The sequence below is a fragment of the Crocodylus siamensis genome, chromosome 2 (genome assembly GCF_052110815.1).
Source record: "Crocodylus siamensis isolate JL-2025a chromosome 2, ASM5211081v1, whole genome shotgun sequence".
Classification (NCBI taxonomy): Eukaryota; Metazoa; Chordata; order Crocodylia; family Crocodylidae; genus Crocodylus; species Crocodylus siamensis.
Window position 1 is genome coordinate 92,579,934 of NC_143396.1, and position 24,576 is coordinate 92,604,509.

The 24,576-nt window shown below is 41.2% G+C and overlaps 1 protein-coding gene across 3 annotated transcripts in view; it reads right to left on the bottom strand.

The window, feature by feature from the left end:
* NR3C2 (nuclear receptor subfamily 3 group C member 2) overlaps positions 1-24,576 on the bottom strand; it is a 332,295-nt gene that overhangs the window by 17,879 nt on the left and 289,840 nt on the right. For all 3 annotated transcript variants that reach the window (XM_090036366.1, XM_090036367.1, XM_090036365.1), the window contains 2 exons: positions 11,868-11,998; positions 5,026-5,183 (listed from right to left, as the gene is read on the bottom strand). In XM_090036366.1, coding sequence (XP_089892492.1) covers positions 5,026-5,183; positions 11,868-11,998 — 289 coding nt within the window. The remainder of the gene's footprint in view (positions 1-5,025; positions 5,184-11,867; positions 11,999-24,576) is intronic.

Below are 24,576 nucleotides of genomic sequence, written 5' to 3' on the forward strand. Positions count from 1 at the left end.
TTTTAATATCTGCTTGAAACTGAACTCAACTTTTGTTCTGTGCTAGCTATATATCAAATGCCTTATATGAAACAAAGATTGTCTCGCAAGATACAAGCCTTGCTGCCAAAGCCAACAGGAGATGTCAAGGAGGGTCCAAATGAAGTTTTTTCAATACCACGTGTAACTACATCTGTTTCTAATGTTCCTGCTTGCCACTCATTTGATCACGTAATGCAGTTTGCTTAGAAGCTCATATTGTATACGTCTCTCTCCAAAAGCCCCTTGGTCATTCAGGACTATAAGAGTGAACTGTTTACCTCTTTGATTAAGAGAAGGGATCATTTGCCCTCACTAAATTGTGGCCTTCAACAACAACAAAAAGTGGTGGTTAATGAAAATATTAATATGTGCTTTCCAAAGTGAGAAAAGTAGAAATAAAATCCTAGCTGGAAGTAAATGAGGATGACCTGTATTGGTCCCCACAATTACACATAAAAGAGATGTACAACTCAGGTTTGTCTAGATGGATGTGCGTAGTTTCCCCTGAGTAGTTGTACTCTAACAATCAACTGACAATGCAATAGCTACCTGCACCCTGCATGCCCTGGGGTACTAGAGGGTATAGTGTAGTGGGGTCTACACAGATGGCTGGCACTGACAACAGTATAAATCATTGCTTCCACACAGTGGGGCTCTTGCATTGTGCCAGTGCAGGTCATTTCAATGCACAGCAATTGAGCTTAGTGCGAACTAAACCCCAATGTGCAGACGAGGCACTGCTCTGCATGCGAGCGTCTATGTGAGTGTGTGTTTCTATATTCGGACCAGCTGCTCAGGACTAGCTTTGTTTTCTAGCTCTGAAATTTTGTTATAAGTGCTTAGAGGTTTTAGGAATCATTACTGAAAGTTGCTGATATTTTCAAATACTTAACTGCCTACCTACTCTTCTTGAGAATTCCTGTTTTCCTCACCTCGACACTTTTCTGCCTGCACAGATGCTCACCATGTGGATGAATTACTGAATGCACTGAGCAGTGTAAAACCATCTCATTTGCTTTTGATGCTATGCATTTTACATAAACCAAATGCAACTCAATTCTGTATTCAAATGTGCCTTATTTTTACATAGTTTTTAAAATATTTAAAAACAAAGTTTATAAAAATAAAAAAAACCCATGAAGGTGCAAAGAAATGACATCATGTCATTGAATGATGCTACACCCTGGTAAAAGAAACTCCACAAATGATGATACACTGTTTTGCTCTAATGAAAAAAGCTGGAGGCAGCAGCAAGACTCAATAACAGTGAATTCTAGAGAGCTCCCTTCAGGGTTGTGCTGTAAATACCTATGCTGTATCTGCAATAGGGATATAAACATGGGACTTCAGCTGTGGTTGGACCCCTCAAGATGGGTAGTCTGATCCTTTAAAATTACACAGAATGCAGGTTAAAAATATATACTGGTGACAGTTGAAAACTGTTGACCTATACAGGAATTTAGCAAAAAGCTGCATTTACATTTTCATTTTTAGAGCTAAGATATTCTGCAGTACTAGGGGAAAAGAGCAAGTTTCACCTTCTCTCAGTATCATGAAGACTAAACTTATTCTGATGTGTTTTCATCTATATGAATAAATAATTTCCCCAGTTTCAATACTGATATTATGCTGTTTCTGACCTTTTTTGGCTAATAGAGATCATTGGAAACAATAACATGAATTTTGAAGAGAAAAATGAACAAAGTTCCTTGTCTGGTAAGTCCCAAAAGAAATCACTGCTGTAAAGACAGTTTAATGTTTTAAAGACAATACCAACAGCAGGACTTCCTTTAAAAATCCTTTATTAACCTGTTAATATGCAAATAGAATGTATTATAATACAAGTGGCTTTATCAGTTCCATCCCTTATTAATAATTAAATAACACCATGGTATTCCGAATTAATGGATCCTACCATAGTTGATTCAGGATTTTGGCTGATTTCTGTACAACACTGCTGTATTTCTACATAGGTGTGGATTTTGTGTCAGTCAATAACCCCTATCCACACAATTCTTCTTATTTTAAAAATACAGAATGGATAGATGAAACACTGAGGGTGCAAGGTACTTTACTGCACATTAGATTAATCTAATGCACAATAAAGTATCCCTGTCTACATGAGTGCATCAATTACTGTGCATTAAATTAGATTAATGTGCCATTTGCTAGTACCAATACATACAGGTACTAGAGAAACGGCACATTAATTAATGCACCGAAGCACATGTGTAGATCCTGACTGGGAGCACTTTGTTCCTGGCCAGCACAGGCAGCGGGGGGCCACAACTGCTGCCCAGATAAGCCCCAAACTCTGCAGGGCAGGTGAAGGTGTCCTGCACCTGGGACAGCTCCCTCCACCCAGATTGCCTCCCAGGGGAACCTGGATCTCACCCTGGCAGAGGGCAGCCCTGGACTGAAATGTTCCCATTAGAAGCATATTTGTTTCAGATGGGCACACGTTCAAATGTGTGCCCAGGTGCATTTTAATGTGCCTGAATTTTCTGCGCAGAAATTTCAGGCACATTAATTGCAAGTGCAGATGCCCCCAAAATGTATGTTTCAGAAGAAAGAATTATGTACCTTCCAATCCAATGGACTAGAAATATTTTAATATATTGGAGACGCATGTTAACTTCCCTTAAGATTCATTTGTGAACCTTATAAATGACTGACTTGTATCACCCAATCTCCTGCCTCTTCAACAAACAGTAAACCTTCCCTCACTGGCAAGAAATAAGTGAAAACTGATCTCTAAAGAATGAGCTATTACTGCAGTACTAATAATACTCTCTGCCTCCCACTAAGATTTTCAATGTTTTAATGAACAACAGAACAATATTTGAAAAATAATTCCATATGTACATTCTGTAAACAGACCTCAGGCTGTCATACAGATTTGACCTGAAGTGCACTGTACTGTACTGCCTCCACAAAAACAAAAGCCAAGCAAGTACAAAGAGGTACATTTATATGCAGACTCTGAAAGCTTGGGCCAAAGATTCTACATGTGCCGTGCAGCACAACTACCCTGCCACATCATAAAGGAGAAAAGGAGTTTGTTTTCCTTTTCTACATAGTTTAACAAAAAGTAATCCTCTTGTAACTGATGGCACCCAAAGACAGACCTTTAGAACAAAATACAGAAGAGGACCCAGGCACTTAATATGTCAGGCTGCTCCACTGTGCTGTAATTACAGCGTTTAGGAACAGACTCGATTAATTGAGTCTGTTGGAGCATGGTAATTACCGTGCTCCAGCAGCCTCCTGCATCTCGTGTATCAGCATCCCCACACTTCAAAATGGTGGCGGGAAAGCTTGAATTAAATCCCGAATGAGCTTCAGTTTAAGTGCCCCCACCACCATTTTGAAGTGCAGGCATGCTGATATACAAGATGCTGCAGTGGTTTAATTAGGGCAGTTCTTGGAGCTGTTCTATTTAATGCACTCCCCCCCTTCCAGAGCACATATAAAAGTGCCCTTTGAGCTGGTTTTTTTGGAAAATGTAGATGCCCAAATCCAATACTGGAGTAAAACAAATCTATCTTTCTACTAACGCATAATCCTGGAGGAACCTCTATTCACTGCTCGATATGACATTTCTCTGGGTGCCTAGTGTTCTGCTTCTAGATGTCAGGCAAATCTGTCTCAGTTGGAGAAGCTCTATATCCAGCTCCATTATAAACATGGCTGGAATACAGGAATTAGTGTGTTCTACATTTTTGGACAGGACTAATTTGGTAAGCCTGATACAAACCAACTGTGACAGTGCAGCTAAGAATGCAAGATCCATGGGGATGGAAAGACAGCAAACGAGAAAGGGCATGATTTTGTAGTTTACCAGTTAGGACAGTTACCTGGGACAGGGATGTTTTGGGTTCTGCTCCCTGTTTCCCAGGCTTTTTCTACATTTTATATAATGACTGATAAATGTAAAATACATAATGTTTCTGGGGCAGGGACCAGAACCTAGGACCCACCACTCTTGGGTAACTACTCTAACTGTGAGGCTAGAGCATCATGCTCTCTTTTGCTTGCGGTCTCTCTGGATCCATGGATCATGCATTCTTGGCTAAAGTCTTTGTTAGATGTAGCTCCTAAAAGCATAAAAAATGAGATGGAAGGCTAGAAATAATATTGTAAATGGCATTATAATTCAATAAATACTGTATTTACAAAACTCAGCAAAGATTCAATAACCAAAATATCAGCAATGTTCTTTAATGACACATTTGATTAATGGTTGTAAGAGGTCACATATTTGTTCAACATTAAACGTTTTAGTAACAAGTCAATTTTAAGTTATAAGAGGTGTGACCCTCCAATCTAACACCTTGTGCTGTAAAATGAATTGTGAATGTTCCTCAGGATTTAAGCACTATGGCGCCAGCCTTGCTACCTGGTACAAAAATTATTTACATCAGTGATGGCCAACCTTTTCGGCAGGCTTGCCACAGATCAACCCCAAATCCCTCCCTCAGTTATGCTCTGATCCCCTTCCCCTGCCTGATTAGCTGCCATTCTTTTTGTTTCCTGCCCTATTCTCCCTGCTCAATCTGCTGCTCTGTTTTCTGCTCTCTGCCCTATCTGCCACTGTGCTGCCTGCCCCTGCCTTGCTTTACTGTGTTCCACACATGGAATCTGCCTATGCTGCATGTGATGCATGTGCTTCAGGTTGGCTACCCCTGATTTATACCACTGGTCCAGCTTTGGCCCAGATTTCGTTTCTGTTCAGGTCTGGAAGCACCTTACATAACTGATAGCTCTGTTCAAAATGGCAATTACGGAATGAGCTACTATTTATCATCAAAACAACCTGACCTTTAAAAGTTCTCCCTCTCTCATGTTTTAGTTGCAGTTTTCCCTATATTTGTCTGGAAACCTCTATCTATGTTTTTAAAAAGTTAATTATCTATTGTCTCCCTCTAACATGATGAAAAATTACTAGTTTACCTTACGGGGTTTTTACTTCATACTATAAGCTCCCAAAAGAGTCATACTTACATCATGCATGGAGTCAAGAAGCTTAGTCAGTTGGTAGAATCGTTGCCAACTCTGCCCAGAGTTACTTGGACATTTAGTTACCATCTTCTTCAGTTCTTTAATGTAATTTGCCCTCATTTCTTCAAATGCAGCTTGGCTTTTGAGACCATCTCTGGGAACTGTCATTCAAAAGAAAGGGTCCTATATTAATATTCAGTTAATTGAATGTTTTTTTGCTATGTACATTAAAAATTAAGCTAATTAGTGGCTAGAGGAGATACAAAGTGTCTTTGTGTTATACAGGTTCTGTATTTCACAGAGGTAGAAACACCAGAAGTATTTTCAGACAATGCCAGTACTTCCTCCAGATTTGGGCAGGCATGCTACCATTTTGAAATGCAGCACATGCTTCCTATGCATTGCAGTGCTTTTCATTTTACTAAAGCGCAAAATACAGCAGAAGAGGGCAGAAATCTTAAGCAGCTCAAAGGCATTACATGCCATCACCTGACCAATATATTTTGCTTGAGGGGGGAAATCCACAGTACATAATTGCAATGTCTTTCATACTGTACTTAAATTTTAGCTGTTAGGTATGGAAATACTAAAACAAATTATATGTTTCTTGTGCAATCAAATAGTGTCTGGAAGTTTGGACATAGTGATCATGTGCGTGATATTTGAAAGTAAACAATGCCACCAAGCTATTAATATTAAAAGGGCTCCCCCCGCCCCAAGTAGGCATCCTACTGAAAGATTTGACTAGATATTGTATCTGAGTTTTTCCTCCCATTACCCTTATTCAACATTGCATCTGTCCTACTGAAAGGGGTTGTCTTACACAAAAGGAGTAAAGGCCCAATTCTGGATCATTACATGGCCTAGTTACTAATGTGAGTCAACAAGACTATTTATTCAAGAAGTTCCAAAGCATTTACTGCAGAAATACTGAATTGATTTAGAACCATTTGTAAGATAAGACCTGTAGTCAATCTTGGACTTGTCCCTGGGAAGGTTACCAGCAAGGTTCAGCAATATAGTAGGATGTTTCAATACTCATTAAACTAGTTAGGTTCCACTGAGCCACTAAATATAACATCATGGATCTATTAGCTTGGGTCTGAAACAGGAAAACTAAATACTTCACTATACAAGAAGTGACTTTATTTTCTAAAAATAAAATAAGCTAGACAGTCATCTAAAACAAATTGGTTTTGAAAGTGTGTTGACGGCAACTTTACACAGGCTGCCTTCTAGATACCTTCCTCCCTATTTGCAATCCAATGAACCGTCTTTGATCTCACTGTGATCACATGAAAACCTTGTGACCAAAGCCCTTAAGTGGAGAAATGTCAAGAAAGAATTTAGCATGTTTTAGCTGCCTGCAGAAGCAACTACCTGAGGCAAACAAAGTTCTACAACCATGTAATTAGCAAGTACCCTATGAATCATTACCACCATGCATTGAACACCCAGTATGTGAACTCTTGGTTTAGGAAAAATAAAAGAAGCCTAAAGGCAATTATGGCAGTCTGCACACCAACAGGAAACAGATTTTACTCTTTACTACTGGAAACTTAGAGAGTAAAATCTATTTTACTCTTTTCAATTTAAAACCAAATAACAAAAGCAACAGTGGTTTTTAGCCAGAATTGTGATCTCAAGCCAAACTCATTCAAGGTAAAGATTTAGATGTCCACCAAAAAAAATAAAGAAATTATCCCAAGCTATGGCACTAGCATAAAATATAAGGATAATATTTTTTATTTATTACTTATAGAGCCATCTAGATAAAAAGAAAAAATATACCTTTTTATCAAGACTTCTGTATTCCTCATGGTTGTTATAAAATGTGAGTTAAAGCCACCCTCTCTGTGTCTAACACTATTTCTTTTAGTTTACTGCTGTATCTGAAAATTATTATATCATGATCCCAGCTAGATTATAAAAAAGAAAAAAAATACGACCACAAATAAAGAGAACTCAAGCAAAACACCAGATTCTGGAGGCCTGCCCAGTGTTCCCGATTTTACTTATTAAATGCAGCAGCGCTACTGGCAATCTCCCAAATTCTATGGGCTGGGGGAAAGCAAGAAAACAATTGAGATGTAATGTGTGGTTTCCTCCACATGTAAATGGAGTGAAACTTCCTTGATGTGGTCATCATGAAAGTTTCAAAATAAACTGTACACTGCCTGTCATGTGATTCAATTAAAAAAAATGAAATTAAAACAAGCCTGGTATTTTCTATCACAATATACTATTAAGGTAAAGGTATTTAGAATTCTAGATTAAAAAAAACTCTGTGGGCTGCTATTTTCTTCATTTTCTTTTTGTCCTACTTTTGTCCCTTTTAAGGTTGTATCATGCAACATCTGGAACATCCCAAAGCTGCCAATATTTTGGTAAGCTTTCTTGTGACATTAGTGACACATTGTTCATTTAAGACTAAAATAGCTAGTTTAACTGACATAGGTCACTCTTCTCAATCTCAATGAACTCAAACTTATTTTTTAATATTCTGAGGAAAAGGTGAAATAATAAATATTTCTTTTTGCTAAAGAACTATGGCCACCTTACTAGAATTACTTTAAATTTACTTTCTGTTTTTCTACAGGTTATCCCCTTATAGATCCATTTTTATTCTACACTGTCCTAGTTGGTTACTAGAACTGCTAGCATCACTACAGTTTGAGGGGGAAGGTTGGGTATATCCACAAAAGGACTGAATATGATTGGCTGGCCAAAAAAATTGGGATCCTCAAGAAGTCCATTTAGCTGCTGCCTACATCTAGAGATCCTTGAAGTCCTTAAGTACCTAATTTTTCACCAACAGGCAAAACAATTTGAAATATTTTAGTGTTCACTGGAGCCCAAATATCCCCTCTCTCAGTTGAGTGCCTTAGTCATTACTCTTGTATACTCCTAATCTCCCTGGCCCCTGGTTATTTAAATAGTCCACATAAAATAGAAAAGCTTCAACAGAAGGAACTGACAGAGCTGTGTCCCAGGATGCCTTACAGCCTCATGGCTAAAAGTGTTCAGCTGGGAGGCAGGAGATTCAGGCAGAGAAGGGACTTGACCTAGGGTCTCCTACAGGCCATGCCACTGCCACCACTGCTATTTTGTATGAAGAGGCTGACCTAACCTATAAGCACCTAGCTCTGAGAGTGTACAGGATTGTGGATCCTGCATGAGGACCCATTTTCTCAGTATTTGCTATTAGGTAGCTTAGGCATCCCCCTGCTCAGCAGGCTGGTTTTGTGGATCCTTTTCTTAGGCATATTTATAAGCCTTCTGCAGATAGAAGTTCCACCACCAGACAGCCACTACTTTAGGGAAGTGCATCTCCCCCATCTGCACAGCTCCGCTACATCAGCTGTATCAGCATGACGCACAGTACAGCCTGGGAGGCACCACTTGTTAAAGGGGTAGCAGCTACTAGCAGAAAAATGTGGACCTATGTGTACTGGAAACCCAGAAATGTTTTCTGGTGGGTTCACAGCATCAGCAGAAGCTTTCTCTCATCCACAGAGTAGGCACTGCTCTACAAGCAAAAAGAAGGGGCTCTGTTATCACCGAGCATAGATAAACACCTGATTTCTGCTGGCAAAACTATTTGTGTAGTTCAAGCCCAAGTCTCTCCCCTTGCATTGTTTATGGAACAAATGCACCTAACTCAGGGCTATAAATTCCACTAGGCCAGTCTGATACTGCAATAATCATTACTGCCCTGTTGTGGGTCACTCCTGAGTGCTCTTCACTACTGCATTTAAGTGAAGTAACTAACATCTGTCACTTACAGTTTGTTCTTGTCCCCAGGGGGAGAATTGGGCTATGCCCCTGTGGAGGAAGAGGTGCAAATAAGAAAGTCTTAGCTTAGGTGCTGAGCTTCACTCCACACACGTCTTGGGTAGAGTTCCATTATGGGGACTGTGGGGGGATCCATCATGCTCTTTCAACTAGGCTAAAGAGACCTCTGACTTGTACCTCCTTCTAGTAGCTTATAAGTATCCAAGGAGGATTACTCCGCGCTGGTCCGGTCCTGCAGGGAGCAAACCAGGAAAGCCAAGGCTGCAACTGAACTCCAACTAGCTTCAGGCATCAAGGACAACAAAGTCCTTTTTCAGATATGTGGGGAGCCGGAGGAAAAGCAAGGGCAATGTTGGACCCCTGCTAAACCAGATGGGGCAACTGACAACTGACGCCCAGGAAAAAGCCAACCTATTAAATAGGTACTTTGCGTCAGTCTTTCATCAGTCACACGGGATGCCCATGCCTGCTATGGGACAGGGAAATCTGGGTGAGGGGGATCCCCTACCCTCCGTCAACGCTGACCTCGTGAAGGAACACCTTGAGAAGCTGGATACCTTCAAGTCAGCCGGCCCTGACAACCTGCACCCCAGGGTACTCAAGGAGCTGGCGAGCGTCATAGCCCAGCCCCTGGCACAGATCTTTGAAAACTCCTGGTGCTCTGGTGTAGTGCCCAAAGACTGGAAGAAGGCCAATGTGGTGCCGATCTTCAAGAAAGGGAGGAGAGTGGATCCGGCTAACTACAGGCCCATTAGCCTGACTTCTATCCTGGGGAAGATCTTAGAAAAGTTTATTAAGGAGGCCATCCTGGAGGGACTGGCCCAGGCTAACATTCTAAGGGACAGCCAGCACGGGTTCGTTGCGGGTAGGTCTTGTTTGACCAATCTCATTTCCTTCTATGACCAGGTGACCTATCACCTGGACAAGGGAGAAGAGATTGATGTCATATATCTTGACTTCAAAAAAGCTTTTGATCTGGTATCCCATGATCACCTCTTGGCCAAACTGCCCAGTTGTGGCCTTGGTTCCACCACGATCCGCTGGCTGGGAAATTGGCTTCGTGGTCGGACCCAGAGGGTTGTGATTGATGGCAGTCACTCATCATGGTGCCCTGTGACCAGTGGGGTCCCGCAAGGCTCTGTCCTGGGACCCATACTGTTCAACATCTTCATTAACGATGTGGACATTGGAGTCAGGAGTGGACTGGCCAAGTTCGCCGATGACACCAAACTTTGGGGCAAAGCATCCACGCCAGAAGATAGGCGGGTGATCCAGGCTGACCTGGACAAGCTCAGCAAATGGGCGGATGAGAACCTGATGGTGTTTAACACTGAAAAATGCAAGGTTCTCCACCTTGGGAGGAAAAACCTGCAGCACCCTTATAGGCTCGGCAGTGCTACGTTGGTTAGCACTACAGAAGAAAAAGACTTGGGGGTCATCATTGACCACAAGATGAACATGAGCCTCCAATGCGATGCTGCGGCTAGTAAAGCGACCAAAATGCTGGCTTGCATCCATAGATGCTTCTCGAGCAAATCCCGGGACGTCATTCTCCCCTTGTACTCGGCCTTGGTGAGGCCGCAGCTGGAGTACTGCGTCCAGTTTTGGGCTCCACAATTCAAAAAGGATGTGGAGAAGCTTGAGAGAGTCCAGAGGAGAGCCACGCGCATGATCAGAGGTCAGGAAAACAGATCTTACGATGACAGGCTGAGAGCCATGGGACTCTTTAGCCTGGAAAAGCGCAGGCTCAGGGGTGATCTGATGGCCACCTATAAGTTTATCAGGGGTGACCACCAGGATCTGGGGGAACATCTGTTCACCAGAGCGCCCCATGGGATGACGAGGTCGAACGGTCACAAACTCCTGCAAGACTGTTTCAGGCTGGACATAAGGAAGAATTTCTTTACTGTCCGAGCCCCCAAGGTCTGGAACAGTCTGCCAGCGGAGGTGGTTCAAGCACCTACATTGAACACCTTCAAGAGTAAATTGGATGCTTATCTTGCTGGGATCCTATGACCCCAGCTGACTTCCTGCCCTTTGGGCAGGGGGCTGGACTCGATGATCTCCCGAGGTCCCTTCCAGCCCTAATGTCTATGAAATCTATGAAAGTAATAGTCAGGAGAAACTGAAATGCAATATTATTCTGGCCATTTTCAGTAGTCTCCTTTTCAGCAGTCAAGCATTCTTTACTCCTCACACTATTCTGGATCATTAACTAGCTGATTAACACTAGCTGTTTAATTCACTCAAGTCACCGTATTTGTGACACCACAAAAAGTTCTCTTTACAATCTTTGTGATTGGCACTGATGAAGAAAGAATATACAAAATGTTCTTGCTGCTTTAATATCAATGTTTTTACACAGTTGCTACAGTGTTAATTTTAAATCTTAAAAACTAGGGGAGTTAAACAAAGTAGATAAAAAGGATGATTATTGCTTACTTCTTTTAATTACCACTGAGATGCAATTATTCATCCTCAAAACAAACTCTTTGAAACACAAGCCCATGTTAAAGAAGGAAGAAAGGGTAAGTTGGTGTACTTTCAGTGCAATATAGAATACCATAGTACTTACATTATTTGAATATTAGCAGTATAATCACTTCAGAGTACACTAGGAATGTACAACTGAACATGATGGCACCTGTAAGCCATCTATATTGGGGGTGCTGTGATGCAGGTAGCTCAACCACTGCAACTCCATTTCATGAAATGGCAGCACACACACCATGTGCTTGGTTCCTTGGTTCATGCATGGAGGGATAGGGCCTGCTGCTGCTTCACCTGCTTTGGGTTGTATGACACCCAGAGCACATAAAGTAGCTCCTGATGTTATGGGAAGTCGGAACTGTAGTTACAACATGCAGCTATGTAATGTGGCCTTTTCCATAATTCTTCTGTGAACCTACACACTAGTAGGACACAATTTGGCTCTTCTTTTGTTACTCAAGTCAAATTCTCTGCACAGTTCATGAATTTCAGGTGCTGCACTCTCTCGAGCTAAATCAACCTATTTTCTAACAATTAGCAAGCATACTGGGATAACCCACCTGTGCTTAACAGCAGCAAAACTTTCATGATGGTGTATTCTTCAAAGCTAAGTTGCAAGCGAACAAACTGCAGGCTGATCTGGTGCATTCCCTGGCAAAGTTCAAACATAGCAGAATGGCGCATCCGCTCCCTGGGAAAAAACAACCACAAAAGATTCACATGTGAGAATCCAGAATGCATGCCACAGAGAAGCCAAAGTGCAACCTAACAGCCAAACACTGAACACAGAGTCCAATGATAAAGCCTACAGTTTCATTCATATTTAGAATTAAAGCTTAGAGAGAGAATATATTTGGTCCATGTTGTTCAAGAGGTGACCGTTTCCTTGTGCTCCAGGAGCATGCAGGCATTTTAAAACTAGCTGATCTTTCCACAACCTTGTTACTGAATTCTGCCTTTGGAAGACACAGAGCACAACCTTTTTTAAACTGAGAGGTCCACTGCATTCCAGGTGGATAAACAGATTGCACTAAAAGGTGCTTAAGAGGGGACGTAATAGTAGTCTTCAAATACTTGAAGGGCTGCCATAAAAAGGAGGGAAAGCACATTTTCTCTCCTGCTGCATAGAGGAGGACATGAGCCAATGGCTTGGAATTGCAGCAAAGTAAATTTAGATTGGATATCTGGAAAAAACTTCACTGTTACAACAGTGAGGCATTGGCGTAGACTGCCTGGAGGTGTTCAAGGAGAGGTTGGACAGCCATTAGTCCAGGATGATCTAGGTGTAGCTATGCCTATTTTCTACCATGGGGATTTCTCATGCTTCTGGGTTTTGCTGCTTGCTACTACCCCCCTACCCCCTCCTTTTTCTGCTAGTTAGGGTGCTTTTAAGTTTCCCCAGAAGCACTGGGTGTTGGCTACACCTAAGGCTGGGGACTTCAGCACAGGTGGACAGACACATCCTGCTAGGAGCAAAGCTGGAAGTTTCTCAGTAGAAGAATCTTGCCTCTCTGCTCAGGGTCAGACCAATCACCATATCTGAGGTCAGGAAGGAATTTTACCCCGTGGTTAGATTGGTATGGACTTGGGCCCGGGGCAGGAGAGGGGGGTGGAGTTGCCTTCCTCTGTAGGGGAGGAGGCATGGCCCTTTACCGAGGAACTCTTAAGTGTACATTGACAACATTCTACAGAAGCAAAACATTGGCTGCTGTGGCCCTGCTTTATCTGTGGCAGGTTAGGTCTATGTCGTGTCATGGTTGAGGGCAGTTTTATACAGGATTTAGATTATGGTTGTATGGGATTGTTTGGAAAGTGATGATCCTGCTTCAGGTAGGGGGTTGAACTAGAGGACCTCTGGAGATCCCTTCCAGCCCTGCTTCTCTATGACCCTATGACTATAGTAACTTTGGTTAAATGGACTTACTGAAGGTAAACTGGGTTGATGTTATATACTGGCAAAAATAGCTAGAAAAAATCAAGGGAACCATCATTAAGATTTGAGCATTAAGAGCTGAAATTATTACTTGTAATAAAGTAAATTTAAAAAAACCCCTATTTTTAGGTTGCAAATGTATTTTCAGCATTCATGGCAGCAGGCAAGAGTCCCTGACATGACAAGATTCCAAAGAGGACATATTGGATATTGTAGGTAATACCATATTGTTTATATTTTTTGAATTACATATTCAACCTGGCACATTGTACAGAGAACTGGTTAAGCATATGCAATCTGAGTGGAAGAATGAAACTTAGTAGAGAGAGGGGAAAAATATAAGGCCGTTTTCTACAAAAATCAGGAATAGTTTAGACAGTGTTCTAACATACAGGCATCCAGTTTGACACTGTCTCCCACAGCATTCTTGTTAAGAAACTAAGGAAATATAGACTGACAAAAGTACAGTAAATAGATACAAAACTGTTTTGTTCATCATGCTCAAGGAGTACTTATCAATAACTCAATGGCTAGTTGAGAGGAAGTATCAAGTGGGACTCCTTAGGTATCTGTCCTGGGTCCAGTTTTGTTTAACATCTTCATTAATAATCTGGATGATGGGATCAAGTGGATGCTTAGCAAATTTATGGATGACACCAAACTGGGTGGACTTACTAGGATCCAGAATGACCTGAGCAGGCCAGAAAAATGATCTGAAATGAATCAGATGAAATTCAACAAAGATAAATGTGAAGTCCTGGACTCGGGATGGAACAATTGCACGTACAAGTACAGACTGGGAAATGACTAGCTAGCCTGCATTACTTATTATTGCAGAGAAGGACCTGTTCAGTGCTCTTGTTGCAAAAAACCCCCTAAAAAACAAACCCCAGCCAAGAATATACTGGGTTTTATTAACAGAAGTATCACTTGCAAATCAAGGGAAGTAATTCTTCCATTCTATTTGACACTGGTCAGGTCTTACCTAGATTATGGTGTCCAGTTTTGGGCCTGAAATTTCAAGAAGGATGTGGACAGGTTGGAAAGAGTCCAGCACAGAGCAACAAAAATGATTAGGCGCCTGGGAGGTAAGACTTATGAGGAAATACTGGAAGCACTAGAGTTATATACTCTGCAGAGAAGAAGACTGAGAAGGAATTTGATAACAGTCTTCAAATACCTGAAGGGCAACTATAGAGAGGATGGAGATAAGCTTTCTTCAGTGGCTGTATGGGACAAGACTAGGAGCAACGGCCTCAAACTACAGCAGAGGAAATTTAGGAGATTAGGAAGAACTTTCTGATTATGAGGGTGGTTAATCACTGAGAGAAGTTGTAGAAACTCCATTCCTGGAAATTTTCAAGAACAGGTCAGACACTTGGCTGGAATCATGGGCAGATCCAGGCTTTTGTAATGGGGGTGAGGGACCAGTGACTTGTGCCATAGAGGTAGCTGCAGCTCCTTGCTCACAGCTTTCCCTCCCCCCAGGATGGACAGAACACACCATGGGAGCAGCAGCCAGGGACCTTTCTTTAAAGCCCCCAAATCAAGTAAGGATCTGTGCTGCACAACAGCCACTGCCACTGTCCTCATGGTCTCCAGATGCACTAAGGACTGGGGGAGAAGAGAACTCCAGAGCCACTCCTATCCTGCTCCTGTCAGGTTGCATAAAGAGCAGGGCTCAAATCGGTGTCTGCAAAAAAAAATAAATTGGGCTGCCCACCATGATGCCCTAATGGAATCGGAGATCCTCTCCCCCGGTTATGATTTTCAAATCTTACATGGGGGCTGTCATCTCTTATGGGCAGGGGAAGCTCAGCACCCCTGCCCTAAGCCCCCCCATAATGCAAACCCTGATGGGGGGCCAGGCTCAGCTAGGTTCAGAAACAGCAGCAATGGTGGCAGGTCCCTGAGCATGCTCCCAAGGCTGGTCACATCCAGGTGATCTGGCAGGGAGGAGGAGCCCATTTACTGCTCCTGCTGTCCTAAGCTAAGCCTGGCTCACCACACCACCCATCTGGAGTAGAGCAGGAGTGGCTCTGGAGTTCCCCACACCTCCTTCCAGCCCCAGGTCGGTTAGGGACAGTAGAGATGGCAGCAGTGGCAAGCAGAGGAAAATAGAGGATATGTCAGTGAGCATGGGGAAGGGTCTTAACTTATTCATGGACTTAAAAAATTCCATGGTTGCTGCTCCTTCAGTATGAAAGTGGGGTGTAATTGCACCAGTACATTCCCCCTGAACCTGCCACTGGCTGGGATCGTTTAATCAGGGAAGATCCTGCCATGAGCAACAGACTAGACTAGATTACCTCATGAGATTCCTTCTAGCTCTACTTTCCTATAACCTTGATTATGTCTTGATTTAGATAGGGACAATCTTGCTTTGAGCAGGTGTTTGGACTAGATGACCTCCTGAGGACCCTTTCAGCTCTATTTAAAAAAAAAATCTATTATTCTATATGACCTTATCATTGTGGATACTGTGATATTATAAAAAACACAGTTGACAGTTTTAGGAGAGGAATATGAAATGAGGTCTACAGCTTATAAAATAAAATAAAATGAATAGCTGCATAATGTCTCCTTTAGACCACTGGTATATACAATGAAGGAATCGGCAGCTTAATGTGGAAGGATAGAGGCTATCAGGACTCAATAATAGTGCATCAGCCATTCTAGACTTCTGACTTGCTGGCATTAACATTCCCACAACAACAGATAATTCTATTTCAAAAGTTCTAGTTACTATTTTTTCTGGCAATGTAGCTCATTAAGCTACAAGAAGAAATATGTACAAAAGTGAATCAAAGAAATTATTTTACAATTATTTACATTTACTGAATTTTGCATAATACATTAGATTCCCTACAACTTTCCCTAAAGCCTTCACCTATTAGTCAAAGTATTGCAGTTTTACTCTACCTAACAACTCCGTGTGTGTGTGTGTGTGTGCACGCACACAGGCGTGCATGTTTATATTGGAACATAATGCCCTATTTTTTAAAATTCCCTAGGCAGTCTAGAATAAGGAAGTTTATACAAACAAAACTCTTATTCACTAATAAAAATTCCCCCTGCCCCATGTTAAGAGTTACATAACAATATGTCAGCATAACATACAATACAGAAGTGAAATGTTTTGTAGTCATGGTTTCAAAAGACACTTACATTTTACTTTAAGTTTAGGTTACAAATTTTACTTTCTTCTTAGATCTTCAACTACTTACATTAGACTAAGCTATTCTGCATTAAAATTTAGGGCAGGACTAATGACAACATTGCTGTATTACTTAAGATTACATTCCAAGCCACAAAAGGTATACACAAACGGGCATGAAAATCTGGACTGCCTGGCCCATTCTGAAATTACAAGATTAAATTGCGTGTGTTAGGAAAAGTATTATAATTGTTTAATGACCACAACTCAGGTTTTGTATTTTTTATCAACAACATTTTTCTGAATTCCTTCAAACATTTATTCATATAATTGAGGAATTGGATGAAGTTCAACTAATTATTTTAACCAACCAAATGGCTTTTCAAATATACAAATTGGCTGATGAAAGAGAAAAATCACACTGTGTGCAAACAAAAACTTACGTAATCTTTGTGGTGTTTTATTTCACTATTTCCTTAACAGATTTTTGTCCTTCTGAATGCTAAGAGAAATGACTCCCCATTGTTAAATGCACTCTACACTTTCTCTTGTTTTCTGAATCCACCTTCCCCTTGAGATTTTTTAATATTCAGTTTTATTATTAGTATCCAGTTTCATGTTGTTTTTGATATGCCAGCATCCATGGAATAAGGAGAAAAAGGGAAAGGACAATCAAAAAGAAACATTTTTATCACTTTGAACATTGACAAAAATACCCTGAAGACTTGTGGGAATTACTAGAAGAACAAATAGGACCAGCTATTTTTCTTATACGCCCAAAGTACAAACATGGAGAAATATGAAGTCATTGTCTCAGATACATTATAGTCTCAGGCTGTGACCTTTACTCTGGTTGAATATCGCTTGTTCACAGAGTAGTCCAGTTAACTTGCACTGGAGTACTTATATGGGTAAGGACTAAAAACAAGGGAGGATTTGTAAGACCCATCCACAGATATTAAATTTAAACAAGGAGGCATATTTAAAGCTACCACACATACGTCCACATTCTAGCTTTGTCTCTTTTAGTGTTTCAGTACTGGCTGAACGTTGAGTCATTACATATGTATCATGGGAATCTCAAGGCAGCTTCAGTAAGATGCATCAAGTATTTTGGGCCTAGATCTTCAAAGGGTCTTATGTGCTGTAATACTTAACCTGGTCTGGGGTTAGGGCATTCTCTTGGTAGACACTCTCTTGTATGGCAAGAGAAGTGGGTTTAAAAGGGATTTCAATTTAAGTTTCCCACCTCCCAGGTGGTGCTTTAACTACTGGTCATAAGAGCAGTACCCCCTGCTCTATTTTTTTTTTTTAATGAGAAAAGGCTCATTTTGCTTTAGTACTTAGCTGCAGGAAAAGGTTCAAAGCCCTGAATCCTGCTGTGAATTTGGCATCTAAGGAAACTTCAATCCTCAAGCACTTCACTGGAAATTTCTATGGGCTACTTGAAGCAGCTCCCCACTCAGCCCACATATATGAGGTAATTACACTGATGTAAACAATTTCTCTTGTCCATCTCCAAATTTTACATGCAACAAGATGAAATATCTTATGGTGGATGTTGTCATTGTTTTTTATTCGTCCATAAAAAAAGCACACTAAAACAGCTCCTACTGTTCCTATTTATTATGCACACTGAAAAGCACACTAAAATAGCTCCTATTTGTTATGTTAAACAGCATAACAAACATCTTTAAGCATTTGCATTGTTAGTTTATTGCTTCTGACAATTTCTTTCTGGTTTTGTCACTGATATTTATTGATTTAAATTTTCTTCAAGCTGAAGCATTTTATGAGCAATGATTGCTATTACTGTATCATCTTCTACCTTCACTATTACCTATCCATACCACCTGCAACTAAAGACTGCCCTAAATTTACTTGCAGGAATTATTTGAAGACTAGCAAATTGCCTGTCAAGAATGATGGGGGGGAGGGGATAGAGTGCCGTGCTGCTGCTGCCTCCCAGGAGGCTGCCACCAGCCAAAGTCAAACCAGGGACGACTCCATGCTGTCTCAAACATAAACACTCAACCCAGCCAAGCCAAGCCCCACACCCTATCTGCACACAACCAATCCAGTTGCTGCTCTGTGTCCAGTCATGCATCCCTCCCTCCCTGGCCCACATCTGGCCCCTCGCCCCCCTACTTCCCCCACCAGTGTGCCACCCACTGGTCTGTGCTGCTGCCAATCCACAACCAGTTGTGCTCTCCCCACTCCAAATTTGGCCCCATAAAACCCGCCCCCCACAATGTCCAGCTGTCTATATGTTGGTCTGTGAGGAGCACTCTGATTGGTTGTTTCAGTAAGCATTGTGATTGACTGCCGAGACAACTAATTAGAGTGCTCTAAGAGTGTTATGGACAGATGAACAGATAGACGGACTAAGCCCTTTATATATATATATATATATATATATAAAAATAACATATGAATATATGATGATGAGCTCAGAATACAGCTTCACAGAAAACTAGTTGCCAAAAAGCATATCCTGCATATATCAAGGCCATATTAACTTTATATTTATCAAATTTCCTTCTTGAAAAGTGACCCTGTCTTTAACTTAACTGTTTTCTCAAGAGTCTCAAAGTGCTGCAGGGAGTTCACAATATTCAACTTTAATTTGATACGAATAGTGTAAAATGAAACATTGTGCAATTCTTGGAAAATTTAAACATAAGAATCCCAGAAACAATGGAAAGGCAACAACTGCAACCTAAACAAAACAAAGAAAGAACTACAACAAACAAACAAAATACCTTACACTATGTGCAGGACATGTAAAGTGGTACTGGAGTATTTCTCTTTGCAATTTGGATAATGTACAAGTAGCAAGGCAATGTTGTACCTTATCAATATTTATCTTAGTTTATTTGTTCTTCAAACTAACTTTAACTATACACCCTTAGATCATATATTTTAACTTCCCTACATCAATAACAAATGAAAATTTTACCAGTATATATTATTTTAATTTAAATTTGATGATATAAGGTTTATTTTGCAGTGAATAAGGTTTTTCTTCTCTGAGTTTCTCACAATAGTCAATCCAATTCATTGTGAGAATTAACTGCATTGCTAACTGAAAGAATCTCAAATATTATCCCCACGCTAAAGTTTATATACATATTTCCCTTTGATCTCTCCATCTGTCTTGAGGTTACATTTTATTTTGATACTTATCCCCATGCAATTCATCTATCCTTGTTCTCCATGCCTCCTCTTCCCTCACTGTCTTTCATTCTCTTCTTCCTGTTCTCAACCACAAGCTGCCAGAGAGCATTTACTTTTGCAGCATGAGGGCAAGAAAAGCTGATTTCTTCCCTCATAACTAACTAAGAACATAGTTTGTTAAGTAGCTGAATGGGAATGCAGGTCAGGACCACTAGTAAACGAGCTGAATTTCCCTTGCCTTCTACCCTAGTCAGAGAGATATTAAGACTTGAGGTTGACCCATTATCCCATGATCCTTCTAACCAGCAGATTAGCCTGAAGTACTGAGTAGAAATAGAGCTCACCAAAGAACCAAAAATCTTACTATAAGGGGTGAAGTTGTGGAGGGGATAGAGTTACATGAGCAAAAGAAAGTAGAGGGGACCTGGTAAAGCTAAAAAAAGCCACGTGACTCCTCATATAAAACGGGACTGTATCTGCTACATGACTAAGCATATTTTCTGTCGCAAAGAAACAATCATTGAATACAATGATAGTGAGGAGGACGCTGTACATCATTCTGCCCAATGGACCATACTCAAACACCTGTTTCCTATCTGGAAGCTATTAGGAAGTCAACCAAAGACAACAGTGGTGAAATGACATTATTAAATCAAGTTAACTCATTGATCAAAACTCTTATCAAAATAAAAACAAAGACAGACTTCACCACGACTCCACAGCATTTCATAATCAATGGGTTCCTATTTTTGTCAACTGCTGGAAATTAGATAGTTTTAGATAGTACTACAGTGCTAGCTTTTCTTTTAGACTTTGAAACCTCTTCTTCCAGGAGAAAATATTTTTTGTCTCAAGCTAAAGATAAGTCTGTGTAGAGGCATAAAAAGCCATTTTTGCACTCTGGGCAGCAGCGACAGTGACAGCTGGGACATTGGCAGCAGCAGGTCAGTACCAGTGAGAGGTACCAATCTTGCACCCCACTCTAGATCAAAACTTCATGTGGATTTCATTATCGATTTCAACCTAAGAAGGGCTGGAGTCACCATCTACTGTCACTCAGAGACAAGTGCAAAGCAATACCCCAGATTCATCTTACAAAATCATATCTTACCACAGAGAAGCCAGCATATACTGCAAATTAAAAGCTAACTGATTATCAACTGAGAGCTTATTCTGGCAGAAGGCAGGGCAGAGTGGAACCTTACAGACTAATTGCTTCATTGAGGCATGAACTTTCAGTCAACAACCCTACTTTGTCCATTCCTACCATTTGACAAAGTAGGTTGTTGCTTACAAAAACTCATGTCTGTCTAAACCAATTAGTATCTAAAGAGCCATCCTGCCACACCTTCTGCCTACCTTCAGACTAATACCACTAAACACCTCTGAACTTCTGGAAATAGTTAAACTGGTTATGACTAAATATTAGGCCTGTGTGAAGAGGCTAATATACACTTTGGATTTGGCCAAATCTGATTCGGAGATTCAGTTGCTCCCGAATAAGCCTAATGTCTAAATCACACAGGCCTCACTCCCCACCTGCTCGCCCAGCCCTGCCCATTCTACCAGCTCTTTGAAAAAAAAAAGATTGTACTTACCAGCTGCTGCCAGGCAGTGGGCGATCCCTCTGCCCCCCACTATTCCACACGGCATGGGGGGGGGGGTCTGTCACAAGCTCCCTGACCCCCACCCACTCTCCTAGCACCCACATGGCTGCCTTGCCTGCCCCAGCTCCCAGCCCTTTTAAAAAACCCAACAAATATCCCTGGACTCACTGACTCCTGCCAGGCAAGGGGGTGATCCCCGCTGTCCCATGCTGCATGGGGGCTCTTCCACAAGCCCTCAGAGCTCTGAGGCCACTGCAGCAGCTGGTGAATTTGGGGGGGGGGGCAGGGGGGATCCTCCCATTGGGCGGGGGGTTAATTTTTTTGTTTTTAAAGGGCCAGGAGCTGGGCTGCGTGGGGGGGGGGGTGACTGGGAGAGTAGGTGGGCATTGAGAGGCTTGTGGCAGAGCCCCCCACATGGTGTGGGACAGTGAGGGGTGTGGGAATTGCCCCCCCACCTGGCAGCACCTAGTGAGTAGGGGCTTTTTTTTTTAAACAACCGGGACCTGGGGCTGGGCAGGGAAGCCATGGGGGGGGGGGCTGGGACAGTATGGGGGGGGGTCAGTGGGTATTCAGAGTGGCTGTAATTTCTCTCTGGTTAATGCGCCCATATTTACTTACAAATAAAATGCAAATCATCTGAAATATGGCATCATTCTCCTTTGCCCACCCCCACACGGCTCAGAGCAAAGGATATTTGATCAGCTTGAAGACACAGACAATAGAAGCAGGAATAGGAAAGGCAGGTCCTTTCCTCCTTGCTGTTAGTCAGGGAGAGACACAGGAAGACTGTAGGGGTTCCATGATATTAAAAAAAAAAAAGCAGTCCAAAACTCTAAAACATTGATTCTCATCCAAGATGCCATGGTACCCCAGAGTGTTATGAGATCCTTTGAAGGGTGCTTTGATAAGCAAGGAGATAAAGAGATATGCTAGGTCTGAACAGATAAGCAGGTAAACGCAGGCTCAAGCGCTGCCTGAATGATGCCCCACCCTCATAGGTCAGCCCCTCAATAAGGAAATAAGCACTGTAATATATAAATTAGGTTTTGAAATTGGGTGGTACTCAATTTCACAAAAGTTATGAAGGGATGCCTCAAGTCTGATGAGAAGTGCGTCAAGTTCAAAAAGCCTGAGAAGTACTGCTCTAGGAAGATGATGGTCAGTACCCTCACTCTTGAGGCACAATGAGATGATCTACAACAGTGGTTCTTAACCATTTTAGAATCAAGGCATTTAAACCATTTATACCATTCGATAGATTTGAGGCACCGGCATTTAGTGTCCATGCTTCATTTTTTTACTATAGAACAATAATAATGGGATTCTTTTGTTGCAGAGAACTCAACATGTAAGACCAGAACAGGTAAGAATATTTTTAACACCATGGATTCCTATTTGAAAACTCTGGTACTATCTTGCGAATCATGTTTGCGCACCTAACAGTGCTAATAATTTGTGACACCCCATTGGATCCTTAAAAGGATCTCAAGGCACCCTGGTTGAAAATCCCCACTCTACAACAGAGAGCACGGACTGTCTGTGCAGAGACAGACCCTTCTCAGGGCTTAGTTTGAGAAAGTCTTTCAGGACCTAAGGATTATTACCAACCTCACTACATTTCTCTAATTTTGCCTTCTCAAACAAAGATAACAAAACCTAAAACCAAATCTCCTACAAATATTAGCATACTAAAACAAAAAAACCCTACCAAAACAATACATTGCATTTTATACCCAGTGGAAAACAAACAATATGTAACAAAAAGCAGTCACATTCCTAATGTACTACTGACAGGTGGTTGGATATTACTTTAATAAGCCCAATATAAAAACTTCTGCAGCACAACACAGCACAGGGATTAAGCTGAAAAAAGGACTGCCCTCAATACTATTATTAGGCACCAATACTGCAATGGACCCAAGCAAATACCGGTATTTTGTGGGAGTTAGCACCTCTCCCCTTCAATGTTAAAAGCCAAAGAAGTTGTGATTTCTGCTTTAAAATCCTTCCCTTATCTGTTTTATTCTCCTGTATATCTCATCAACAGAGGAGAGTTCCACTTTCTACTTTCCTATACAGTATGCTCCGCCAAGCACATACCTTCTGTTTTATTTTCCCTTCTACCCCAATACCTTTGTTGCAAAACATCTGCTTTTGCCACTGCAATGTAAATATTCTGAAGAGTGTGACATCAGTGATTCTTTATAAAGCAAATAAAACACAAGCAATGGAATTTACAATATGTGTATACACAAACCTAGGTATTATATATCTAATTAGCCTAAGCCATGTCCTCCCACTTTCCCTTCCCTCACTGGAAGTTGCTATATCTAGTGATGTCATATCTAAACTTAGACTGTAAAAATTTTAAGCCTGGGACAATATTTTATTTATTATGAAGAACTCTCTTCACGTAGGCTGATAATAAATATATGGTTATAACATACCATCAATATATAATTTATACACTCTTGATAAATTACTGAAATAATTGTGGTTGCTTCTCCAAACTGACAGATCGAATCACTAGAACTTCTGAATGCTGTTCATCAGTCTCTCCATATATACACTGTATTTTAAATGCCATTTATGAAAGGAAACAGCTAAATAGCTGTGAAAGATTTGTTTTATTTCTTTGCCAATTTACATAGTGTCTATGGTGATAATAAGTGAATGCTATTTATAAAAAGTATAAACATAACTTGTGCAAACAGCCCACAATTGTTTTATTAAATACAGCTCCACATTTTCAAAAATGAGCAGGTAAAAGTGCAGACGTGCCTGACTTGTGTACACTCATGGCTGTGAGGATGCTTTCAACATCTGGCCATTACAACCATTGGTGTTGTTGCTGTAACTTTTCCACCAAGCATTGTTCACAGCAACAGTGACTGGCTTTAAATATCTAGAGACTCCACTTAAACATACACCGGGGATAAATTGATACCTACAAGTGGATGAATAATATAAACTCTTGAGTTCCCCTTTCTAATCATTCTCTTTCATGGATGAAGAAGAACACATCTCATTTCATGGCTCCAATATACAACAGTCTGATGACTGACACTCTTGGAAAGTAGCCATTACAGATTGAACAAGTGATGGCAAATGTTAGGGCTGGAGAGGACTGATCCTAAGTCTGGGACTTGTGGCAGGCACTCCCTGATGAATTTGTTCTCATGACTACTTATGCCATCATGGATCAAGCTGCACCACATCCTGAATTCATAGCTTTCTTTTCCCCCCCAAGATTGAACATTGATACTGCATTGATCTAGAGGGTGTTTTTAAATGGTTCTCATCTTTCCCCCACACGTGAGCATATGGCACACCACAGTTCTCTGTCTAGGTTTTTCTTGGGGAGCAGGTTATCAGTTAATTGTGCCTTCCTAATT